The sequence below is a fragment of the Rhinoderma darwinii genome, chromosome 3, assembly GCF_050947455.1.
Source record: "Rhinoderma darwinii isolate aRhiDar2 chromosome 3, aRhiDar2.hap1, whole genome shotgun sequence".
Classification (NCBI taxonomy): domain Eukaryota; kingdom Metazoa; phylum Chordata; class Amphibia; order Anura; family Rhinodermatidae; genus Rhinoderma; species Rhinoderma darwinii.
The window spans coordinates 372,730,058-372,742,842 of record NC_134689.1 but is presented as its reverse complement, the minus strand read 5'-3'; the positions used below and the strand labels follow the sequence as shown (position 1 = coordinate 372,742,842).

The 12,785-nt window shown below is 41.7% G+C and overlaps 1 protein-coding gene across 3 annotated transcripts in view; it reads left to right on the top strand.

The window, feature by feature from the left end:
- Positions 1-12,547, top strand: part of NXNL1 (nucleoredoxin like 1) — a 29,583-nt gene extending 17,036 nt beyond the window's left edge. For all 3 annotated transcript variants that reach the window (XM_075858714.1, XM_075858715.1, XM_075858713.1), the window contains exons 2-3: positions 5,928-6,268; positions 12,087-12,547. In XM_075858714.1, coding sequence (XP_075714829.1) covers positions 5,928-6,268; positions 12,087-12,426 — 681 coding nt within the window. In that variant the 3' untranslated portion in view covers positions 12,427-12,547. The remainder of the gene's footprint in view (positions 1-5,927; positions 6,269-12,086) is intronic.
- Positions 12,548-12,785: the final 238 nt, after the last annotated feature.

The following is a 12,785-nucleotide window of genomic DNA, read 5'->3' as shown; positions in this document are numbered from 1 at the left end:
GTAAAACTGCATGTGCTGTGTGTTGTACTGGACGATGGTTGTTAGTAAAGATCTGATTGTTTGCATTAAAGGCTGCGTAACCCTTTGAAGTGGATTTTTTTTTAATATATATATATATATATATATATATATATAATGTGAGTCAGTGTGTTTTGTGCAACTTTATATTTCGTTTTTATTAAAAAAAAATTAACTTTGTGAGATGCAGCTGCTCTGTATCCTGTATACAGAGCAGCTGTATCTTACGCTGAATCCTGAACACGTCAGGTGCGTGGGACTGACGGGTTCAGTGACAGCGTGTCCGGTGTGTCTCTGACATGCAGGATCCAGCTATAATAGATCACATCTAAGTTACTTAAATGTGATAGATTACAGGTGGATACAGTCGACTACTCTATGGATTACGCCAAAAAAACGGAAACCTTGCGAAACGGAAACCATTAGCAACAGAAGCGTTACCATTGAAATCAATAGTAATGGTAACGGAAAGCTATGGTTTCTGTTTGGTTTCCGTTCGTGGGTTCCCCTGACGGAAAGGTCTGACAGAACCCATGAACGGAGCCCCGACGCAGGTCTGAATGAAGCCTAATTATTACTGTATGATCTGTACAGATGGAGGGTACTATTTTTTGGGGTATACACAACAATCCGGTATAGCATTACCATTGTTCAAGTCATACTGGAAGCTGCTAACCTGACTTTGCAAATGATCTCTGCACTGAAATGTATTTGTAATGAGCTTGGTCCTGGTGTTGTATATATGTATGAGCTTGGTTATGGTGTTGTGTATATATGTACTGAGCTTGTTCTGGTACTGTATATATGTAATGAGCTTGGTTCTGGTGCTGTGTGTGTGTGTGTGTGTGTGTGTGTGTGTGTGTATATATATATATATATATATAATGTATATACACTACCGTTCAAAAGTTTAGGGTCACTCAGAAATTTCCTTATTTTTGCAAGTAAAGCACAGTTGTTTTCAATGAAGATAACATTAAAATTAATCAGAAATATACTCTGTACATTGTTAATGTGCTAAATGACTATTCTAGCTGCAAATGTCTGGTTTTTAATGCAATATCTACATAGGTGTATAGAGGCCCATTTCCAGCAACCATCACTCCAGTGTTCTAATAGTACATTGTGTTTGCTAACTGTGTTAGAAGGCTAATGGATGATTAGAAAACACTTGGAAACCCTTGTTCAATTATGTTAGCACCGCTGTAAACAGTTTTTTGCTGTTTAGAGGAGCTATAAAACTGACCTTCCTTTGAGCTAGTTGAAAATCTGGAGCATTACATTTGTGGGTTCGATTAAACTCTCAAAATGGCTAGAAAAAGAGAGCTTTCATGTGAAACTCGACAGTCTATTCTTGTTCTTAGAAATTAAGGCTATTCCATGCGAGAAATTGCCAAGAAACTGAAGATTTCCTACAACGGTGTGTACTACTCCCTTCAGAGGACAGCACAAACAGACTCTAACCAGAGTAGAAAGAGAAGTGGGAGGCCCCGCTGCACAACTGAGCAACAAGACAAGTACATTAGAGTCTCTAGTTTGAGAAATAGATGCCTCACAGGTCCTCAACTGGCAGCTTCATTAAATAGTACCCGCAAAACGCCAGTGTCAACGTCTACAGTGAAGAGGCGACTCCGGGATGCTGGCCTTCAGGGCAGAGTGGCAAAGAAAAAGCCATATCTGAGACTGGCTAATAAAAGGAAAAGATTAATATGGGCAAAAGCACACAGACATTGGACAGAGGAAGATTGGAAAAAAGTGTTATGGACAGACGAATCGAAGTTTGAGGTATTTGGATCACACAGAATAACATTTGTGAGACGCAGAACAACTGAAAAGATGCTGGAAGAGTGCCTGACGCCATCTGTCAAGCATGGTGGAGGTAATGTGATGGTCTGGGGTTGCTTTGGTGCTGGTAAAGTAGGAGATTTGTACAAGGTAAAAGCGATTTTGAATAAGGAAGGCTATCACTCCATTTTGCAACGCCATGCCATACCCTGTGGACAGCGCTTGATTGGAGCCAATTTCATCCTACAACAGGACAATGACCCAAAGCACACCTCAAAATTATGCAAGAACTATTTAGGGAAGAAGCAGGCAGCTGGTATTCTATCTGTAATGGAGTAGCCGGCACAGTCACCAGATCTCAACCCCATAGAGCTGTTGTGGGAGCAGCTTGACCGTATGGTACGCAAGAAGTGCCCATCAAGCCAATCCAACTTGTGGGAGGGGCTTCTGGAAGCATGGGGTGAAAATTCTCCCGATTAAGGCCCCATGCACACGACCGTAAAAAACCTCAGTTTTTGCGGACCGCATTTGCGGTCCGCAAAAACGCAGCCATTCACTTTCATTGAACACTGACACCTTTCCGTAGCACTACGGAAGGGTGTCAGTGCCGTGGAAATGTTCCGGGAATTATTTATGGTTGTTGTGACCATTTAGACCCCACAGTTCTTTCACAGAATTTTATTGAATTGGGCTGGGAACTAAAAAAAATTTTATTTTTTCCAGTAAGAGGTAGTTTTAGCTAAAAATTTCTTATTTTCATAAGAAATAAAATACCCCATTTTGTTGCCCAATTTGTCCTGAGTGCGGCAATACCCCATTCGTGGTGATAAACTGCCGTTTGGGCCCATGGGAGGGCTCAGAAGGAAAGGACCACCATTTGGCCTACTGGGGATTTTCTGGTGCGAAGTCATGTATGCAGAAGCCCCTGAGGTACCAGTACAGTTGAATCCCCCAAGAAGTGACCCCGTTTTAAAAACTACACCCCTTAAGGCATTCATTTAGAGGTGTAGTGAGCATTTTGACCGGAGACATACACCCCATAAACTGTAATGTAGGTTCTCCCGGGTACGGCAATACCCTACATGTGGCTGTTATCAGCTGCCTGGGCACGCAGCTGGGCTCAGAAGGGAAAGATGAGGGGGATAAGCTGTCCGGAGTGCATCAGGGTAAGTAAAACTGGGGTAGATTGAAAATCAAGGGATGTATGATACATTTTAAAACACTCTTTCATACAGAGCTCTGGTTTTTCGGGACACGTGACACATTGATATATTGTGTCCTTCCTTATCCCACTCTTATAGCAGACTTTGCACCTATTTTGACTATTTCCCTTCTTGCCAGTTTGGGGAACTTCTCCTGGAAAGTGTTGCCCTGGTACGATGCGTGTTGCCTCGCTTCCAGAAGTACTGGGTTCCCCCCCTTCCTGGTCCCTAAATATTAGTTTCTTCATAACCACCTCTTGAAATTCCAGGAAAGTTCCCCACTGGCCTGTACATCGACGTAGCACATACGCATTATACAATGCCATCTGTATGATGTGCACGGCCAGCTTCTTATACCACACCGCATGGCGCTGTAGGGCTTCAGGACTTGATCTGACAAGTCCACCCCTCCCATGTACCTATTGTAGTCCAGGATGAAGTCTGGTTTGGGGGTCCCTGTACTGGTACCTCGTACAGGTACGTGGGTACTGGTGTGGCCATGTATTGTTGTCAATACAAGGACATCTCTCTTGTCCTTGTACTTGACACACAATATGTTGCTGCTAGATTGTGCCCTGCTCTCACCCCTTCTGAGTGTTTGCCCAAGCAGAGTCTTAGGGAGGCCTCTCAGGTTTCTTCTAGCAGTGCCGCATGCCGCAGTACTTCTGGAAGCAAGGCACTTGAAGAGTGGGACGCTGGTATAAAGATTATCCAGGTAGAGGTGGTAACCCTGGTCCAGCAGTGGGTGCACCAAATCCCACACAATTTTTGCATTAACTCCCAGTAAGGGGGGGCATTCTGGGGGCTGAATACTGCTGTCCTTCCCTTCATATATCCTAAATTTGTAGGTATACCCTGATGCACTCTCACACAGCTTATACATTTTCACGCCATATGTTGCCCTCTTACTCGGCAGTTACTGGCGGAATTGTAGCCTCCCTTTAAAATGTACCAAGGACTCATCAATAGAAATACACTTCTGGGGGGTGAATGCTTGGGAAAACCGGGCACTGAAACGGTCTAATAGGGGTCTCCATTTATACAAACGGTGAAAACTGGTTTCATCTCGGGGTGGGCACGGCTCATTATCAGTATAATGTAAGAAGCAAAGTATTGCCTCATTTTTATTTATTTTTTAGGTTCCAGTTCAGTTTTGAAGTTGCTTTGAGGGGCCCATATATTAGACACCCTTATCAAACACCCCATTTTAGAAACTAGACCCCTCAAAGTATTCACAACAGCATTTAGAAAGTTTATTAACAATTTAGGTGTTTCACAGGAATTTAGAGCAAAGTAGAGGTGAAATTTAATTAATTAAATTTAATTTATTAGGCACCATGTCCGGTTTGAAGAGGTCTTGTGGTGCCAAAACAGTGGAAACCCCCCAAAAGTGACCCTATTTGGAAACTAGACCCCTTGAGGAATGTTGTAGTTTTCATGGGGTGCATGCGACTTTTTGATCAGTTTTTATTCTATTTTTAAGAGACGTGGTGACTAAAACACAGCAATTCTACAATTGTTTTTTATTTATTTTTTTACCACGTTCACCGTGCGCTATAAATGACATATTCACTTTATTCTGCGGGGCGATACGATTACGGCGATACCATATGTTTATAGTTTTTTTTTTTTTATGTCTTATGGCGTTTGCATGATAAAATACTTTTTGTAAAAAATCATTTACTTTTTGTGTTGCCTTATTCTAAGCGCCATAACTTTTTTATTTTCCCATGAAGAAAGCCGTGCGAGGACTTGTTTTTTGCGTAACAAACTGTAGTTTCGAACGAACAGGACCATTTTTAGGTACATGCGACTTTTTGATCTCTTTTTATTCCATTTTTTGAGAGGTGAAGTGACCAAACAATTGTGATACTGGTACGGTTTATTATTATTTTCTTTTATGGCGTTCACCGTGCGGGATAAATGTATAGTTTGTTTGTTTATTTATATGTATTAATAATAAAGGACTGATCAGGGAAAAGGGGGATTTTTAATTTTAGCACTTTTAAAACTTTTATTTTCTTATTTTTACACAACTTTTTTTGACTTTATTACTTTGTCCCACTAGGGGGCTTGAGGGCAGGAGGCTCTGATCGCTATTCTAATACACTGCGTAGTGCAGTGTATTAGAGCTGTCAGCTACTCACTGACAGCAAGCATAGTACTAGGCTTCCGTCGATGGCATAGCCAGAGTCCATTGTTAGGATTCTGGTTGCCATGGTCACCATCGCCGGCCGCTATCACGGATCGAGCCGTCGATTGTGGCTTAGCCCTTAAGAAGCCGCGATCACTATTGAACGCGGCTTCTAAGGGGTTTATCGGCGGGGGACCTCCGCGATCGGTCCCGACACATTGAGCTGTGATAGTCTGCTGTCTGAAACAGCAGCTGTCACAGCTCGTGAACACGCCGGCGGAAAATGGCGCCGCATTTACTCCATGACCTACTATTAGGTCACTGAGCGCGAATGCTCTAGTTAGCATGACCTAATAGTAGGTCATGGAGCGTTAAGGGGTTAAAGTAAGAATATGGTGTTTCACAGAGGCACCATACAGTAGCACATTAGTGCCTGCAGGTCCATATTACGGACCCATTGAAACTTGCTTCTGTTTAGGGTCCGTACACTTTACATTTTTCAAACAAGACAGTAGAGAATTCAAATGTTTTACCTCTACATGTAGTAACTGAGATATGACAATGAATCATAAGATGAAAGTTATAAATAAGAAAAGGATTTTTTTATTTTTTTTTAACAACTTGATGCACCTCGATGGCTTTTATATTTACTGGTATTTTGGGGAATTTATATATATTTTATATATATTTATATATATATAATTTATTATATTTGATAAAATTTGCAACTGCAGTTTTTTTTAATTTTTTGAACTACTAGCAAAACTAAAGTGTTTTCTTCATTACAGGGGTTGAAAAATATGGCTGGTTTATTCTTAGGCAAAGTACTGGTAAAAAATAACCGCGACCAGGACGAGTTGGACACCGAGCGAGAAGTTTGGGAGCGGTTGGAAAATCGCATTCTACTTTTGTACTTTGCCGAGTCAGGATGTTCACGCTGTCAGGAGTTTGCACCGTTCTTAAAGGAATTTTTTACCAAACTAACTGATGAGTTCTATGTGAATCGATCATCTCAGGTTGCACTGATATATGTGTCCCTAGACCGCAATGAAGAAGCGCACGACAGCTTTATAAAGGACATGCCAAAACGATGGTTATTGGTTCCCTTCGAGGATGAAGAGTTTAGAAGGTAAAATCTAGAGTCTACTTGACTGCTGGTAGTTATAATTCTCTTATAATGACCTTTTTGTATTTGAAAAATATAAAAGGCATCAACAAAAATAATTTAGAAGAAAAAGACGGTATTGACTCTAACCAGTCATGTTGTCCTCATTACATCTTCACTCACTACTCCTAAAACTAAACGGGTTTATGACCTTCAAGTCCAGTCATGGAGATTGCATAAAAGAGGGACAAATTCTACTGAAAAACTTCCAAGAGACCATAGTCATGTTGCCACCATCTACAGTGCTTCAGATGGCATCAGAATGTGCAACCACAAACTCCAACATACTGTATGTGTTATACCTGCACAATACTTTGTGAACTTATCAGATATGAAATGATGGTAAAAGGTGGTGCTGCCAGTAGCTACCAGTAATCTGCCAATATAGAATAATTACTCACATAAAATAACTAAAATTTTATAATTTTTTATCACTATAATAAACAAAATTGTCTCAGGTACAGTAACTGGTTAGGTGTAGCCAAATGAGTTTCTAGAACACCTCCAGAGTATCAATACAGAGTAGCATAACTCCAATATAACATAACAAACACTTGAGAACAAGGAGTCATTACGCCACAGATCATAGAAAAATGTATACATTCTATTACATATAATATCATGAGCACAAATAAAAACAGAACGAGGTTCTAAAAATAGAGTCCATGTGTGGATCACTCACAAGACCATAATACAACCATAGGCATAGTATTATTGCTAAACACTGAAAAAATATATATAATAGCTAGTGACCATAGAACACTAGATGGGTACTGTCTAGTGACACTAGTGCTAAATGAGTCTAGTGTCATTTATTTCAGATGTCACCATACCTAGCATTCAGGTATCAGACACGTATTGGGTCCTGTTTGAAGATATATATATCAATGCTCAGTACATAATTCCGGACACAAATCAGGGGAAATAAGATTGACCTGAAATGGACGGAAATATAAAACTACGTCCGCCTGTTACTACTAGGGGGATCAGTGTAGCAAGTCTTACCCATGGAGATGGAGGTGAAGTGGTCCGCATGGTGATAGAACACCCCGACGCGTGTTTCGCAGGTATCGCTTCCTCAGGGGGTATAGAGTGCTGTATAACCTGTCCTCTTAAGTAGTGTCCCGGGTTGTCACCGCATGTGTTACAATCAATCCAATCCCCTGGTCTGCGGCGCATGCGCGGGATGGTCTCTGAGGCCGCGGGACATCCATCGCCCGTCGTCACACAGCGCGTGCGCGCCTCCAAGGACGCGTCTCTAGGGAGACAGCGCAGGCGCAGTGCCTGTGTACTGACGAAAGGAGACCGAGGCGGGCACTCGACATCACCGCAGCATACGCAACCCCAGGGAGGGGAGTATATCTATCGTAAGTCTATTTGTGTCTGTTTAAACTAATCATTTCAAGTCATTATCAAAAGCATCTCCCCATGTTTTGTGTCCAAAACATAACAAAAAAGCGCGTCGGGGTGTTCTATCACCATGCGGACCACTTCACCTCCATCTCCATGGGTAAGACTTGCTACACTGATCCCCCTAGTAGTAACAGGCGGACGTAGTTTTATATTTCCGTCCATTTCAGGTCAATCTTATTTCCCCTGATTTGTGTCCGGAATTATGTACTGAGCATTGATATATATATCTTCAAACAGGACCCAAAACGTGTCTGATACCTGAATGCTAGGTATGGTGACATCTGAAATAAATGACACTAGACTCATTTAGCACTAGTGTCACTAGACAGTACCCATCTAGTGTTCTATGGTCACTAGCTATTATATATATTTTTTCGGTGTTTAGCAATAATACTATGCCTATGGTTGTATTATGGTCTTGTGAGTGATCCACACATGGACTCTATTTTTAGAACCTCGTTCTGTTTTTATTTGTGCTCATGATATTATATGTAATAAAATGTATACATTTTTCTATGATCTGTGGCGTAATGACTCCTTGTTCTCAAGTGTTTGTTATTTTTTTATCACGTTTAACCCAACTAGGGCTATCGTCAGCAATACACAAAACTGGGCAGATGCCAGGGTCCATTAGGCCTGGGGAGAGGAACACAAGACTATCTTGGAAAATATGCGATACACCAGTCTTTCCACGAGTGGAGTAGACTGGGAATTACCCCCCCCCCCTTTGGGCAAGACCATCAACACCACCCCATAGAGCCTAGCACTGAAGACTTTTATCAAAAAATGAAAGGGGAGCAACATCCAAACCCGAAAAATTACTTTTGTGAAGAAACCAAGTTAATAAACCAAAAACCTATACCATTCAGTTCCCCGTTAAGTAGAACATATAACATTATACATTTCTCTTACTGAAGGTTTAAGATGTCAGTCCTCTCCAGTGAGATTGCAGAATTATCCAGGAATGATCAGTATATAAAATGCAGCATCATAATCCTGTATAAATTGACTAATGGTGTCACATAATAGAGTAGTGCATTGAAGAAATACCTTATCACAGACACTAAATTAAGGAATTATCTTTACAATCTGATAAACTGTAAATGATTATGGATATTATTTCCATCTGAGCAATTATTCTCTCATTGCGCATCATTACTCACCCTGACTCAATGTAATCTGGATTCCAGCATAGGATTAGCATTGTGAGGATCTGGTAATCGCTGTGGTTTTATGGGATGTTGTAGGCTTAGTATTACAGAATCACAATATCCTTTTTTTTAAATTTTTTATTGTGTTAAGGCTCTTTTACACGGGCAGCTATTTTGGCCATTAACCCCTTAAAGACGTCCAATTTTCATTTTTTCATTTTCGTTTTACCACCCCCCATAACTTTTTAATTTTTTCGTCGACATAGCCGTATGAGGGCTTGTTTTTTGCGGGACAAGTTATTGTTTTTCATGGCACCATTTAATGTACCACATAATGTACTGGGAAACTGAAAGAAAATGATTTGTGAGGTGAAATGGGCAAAAAACAGCAATTTTTGGGGGGTTTCGGTTTTACAGCATCCATCAGGTGGTAAAAACTACATGTTCACTTTAAATTCTACGGATTGATACGATTACAGCGATATATATTTTTTTATGTTTTACCACTTTTATTGAAAAAAAATTAATTGTTTTGTGTCGCTATAATTTTGGAATTTTACAGTCCGTATAAGGGCTTATTTTTTGCAGGTTAGCTGTAGATTTTATTGGTACCATTTTGGGGTAAATGTGACTTTATGATCACATTTTATATTCCATTTATTTGGAGAGCTAAGGTGACCAAAAAACAGCAATTTGGATGTTCTACTTTTTTTTTTGTGGTGTTTCCAGAGCGGGTTAAATAACGTTATAGTGTAACAGTTTGGACTTTTACGGACGCAGTATTACCAGTTATGTTAACTTCTATTTTTTTTAACATTACTTTTTGCAAAAAATGGGAAAGCTTTTTTTTTCTAACCTTTAATATTATTATTTTTTTGGAACATTAGAACTTTATTTAACTGTTTTTCACTTTTTTAATTTTTTTATTGGTCCCCCCCAGGGGACTTGAACCAGCGATCGTTGGATAGCTTACATGATATACTGCAATACTAATGTATTGCAGTATATTGTGTTTCTTACTGTCTCCCATGAAGCCCTACCAAATGCAGTGCTTCATAGAAGTGCAAAGACGGCAGACCTGGGGGGATGATGTCGCGGGGGGGGGAGCAGTGGCATGTTGGAGGGGGCCACTCCCCTGATTCTAACGCTTTAGATGCCGCGGTCGTGATTGAACATGGCATCTAACGGTTTATGCTAGGGGTAATATGGCCTATACAAACCTAACATCCATTTCTGGGCTCCTAACTGGCAATGATCAAAAATCTATTGTTAGAACGGCTTTTTCATTTCATATAGGTCACCAGTCTTGGCACATACATGTAACTGCTGAGTGAGTGCCATAACACTTCTCCAGATTTTCCGCCTGCCGGACCCCCCACCAGCTCTGCTATGTGGCACACCACTCCCCACTAGCTCTGCTATGTGGCAGGCCACTCCATCCCAAGTTTTGCTATTTGTCAGACCTCATTTTCCCCAGCTCTCGTATGTGCCAGACTACTCCCTTAGCTCCGAATCACTGCTTGCCTCACAACTTCTCGCTTACCTATCCCAGCTCTGCTATGCTCCAGATCACTTCTTCCCCAGGTTTACTTTGTCCGATAGCACTCCACAACTACCATTCTTTCTCCAGTGCTGCTGTGTTTCAGAACAATCCTTCCCTAGTTCTCCTTTGTGCTAGAACCTAGACCATTCTTTACCTTGCGCTGCTGTGTGCCAGATCACTTCTTCTCCAGTTGCGCTGTGTGCCAGACCATTCTTTCCCAAGCAGTGCTATATACCAGACCACTCCTTCCCAACCAGTGCTATCTACCAGACCACTCCTTCCCAAGCAGTGCTATATACCAGACCACTCATTCCCAACCAGTGCTATCTACCAGACCACTCCTTCCCAAGCAGTGCTATATACCAGACCACTCCTTCCCAAGCAGTGCTATATACCAGTCCAATCCTTCCCAAGCAGTGCTATATTGCAGACCATTCCTTCCCAAGCATTGCTATATACCAGACCACTCCTTCCCAAGCCTATATACCAGACCACTCCTTCCCAAGCCTATATACCAGACCACTCCTTCCCAACCAGTTCTATATACCAGACCACTCCTTCCAAAGCAGTGCCATATACCAGACCACTCCTTCCCAAGCTGTGCTATATACCAGACCACTCCTTCCCAAGCTGTGCTATATACCAGACCATTCCTTCCCAAGCATTGCTATATACAAGACCACTCCTTCCCAAGCAGTGCTATATACCAGACCATTCTTTCCCTAGCATTGCTTTATACCAGACCACTCCTTCCCAAGCAGTGTTATATACCAAACCACTCCCAAGCAGTGCTATATACCAGACCATTCTTTCCCTAGCATTGCTTTATACCAGACCACTCCTTCCCAAGCAGTGTTATATACCAAACCACTCCCAAGCAGTGCTATATATCAGACAATTCTTTCCCTAGCATTGCTATATACCAAAGCACTCCTTCCCAAGCAGTGCTATATACCAAACCACTCCTTCCCAAGCAGTGCTATGTACCAGACCACTCCTTCCCTAGCTCTGCTATATACCAGACCACTCCTTCCCTAGCACTGCTATGTTCCAGACCACTCCTCCCCAAGCTGTGCTATATACAAGACCACTCCTTCCCAAGCTGTGCTATGTGCCAGACCACTCCTTCCCTAGCGCTGCTATGTGCCAGACCACTCCTTCCCAAGCTGTGCTATATACCAGACCACTCCTTCCCTAGCGCTGCTATGTGCCAGGCCCCTCCTCCTTTCCCCAGTTCTGCTTTGTTTTTCACCATTCCTTCCTCAGCTCTGCTATGTGACGGAACACTCCCCCCAGGTCTGCTTTGCTTCACACCACTACTTTCCCAGACCACTACTTTCCTAACTCTGCTATGTGACCGACAACTCCAGGCTTCATTAGTGCTTCTGAGTTTAACACCAATCCTTTACTAGCTGGGCTATGTATCAAACTAGTCCTTTCTCTGCTCTTCTATTTTCAAGCCCACTCTATTGCCAGTTTTCCTACAGTGTTCCAGACCACTCCTTCTTCTGCATTGCTATGTTCAATACCACTGCTACCCCCGGCTCTGCTTTGTGCCACACAACTCCTTCCTCAGCCCTGCTATGTTAAAATAAACAAATAGTAATTGAGAGATCAGAGATTGATGTTGTTTGTTTGGATTTATTAAGTTATTTTACACACACTTCTATTTTAGGGACCTGGAAGTTCAGTTCTCAGTTTCGGAAGTACCAGTCCTTGTAGTCCTCAAGCCATCTGGGCAGATCATCTCTCCAAATGCAGTAGATGAGGTGGTTCGTCTGGGAACTCCATGCTTTCAAAATTGGCAGGAAGTCTCTGAGATCATTGACAGGAGCTTCCTTCTTCCAGAATTCTGTGACTCAACAGCTTCAAGGAGCATCAGCGACCCCATCCGAAGAATAAAGTACAAAGTGGAGAGCACCAAAAAGAAGGAGCGGCCTGGAGGGGACGATGATGATGATGATGATAATGATGGTGGTGGTGGCGGCGGGGGAGGAGGAACAGGTTTCTTCTGAGCAGCACTCTTTTTATAAGATTTAAATATTCTAAATATGTTATTATAATAGATCAGTGGATAGAGAAATGGACAGTTTTAGAAATTAGCTAGAGAAATCTTATTGTCTGTTCCAGCCAATAAATAACGGTTTTATATATAATGTGTTATGTCATATGTAAAGAAACAAACATAAGTAAGTTGATTAGCTCCATTTGACATTGGTACTGACATGTTTTTGGTGGTAGGGGCAGTTGGGCATACGGGGTAGAATAAGCATCTCAGTCATGCTTTGTGGCTGTAACTTGAAAACATATTCTATTTAATCTTCAACAATGGAAAATAAGACTCGGCTCCTAGATCTTTTTTTAAATGTAGAAT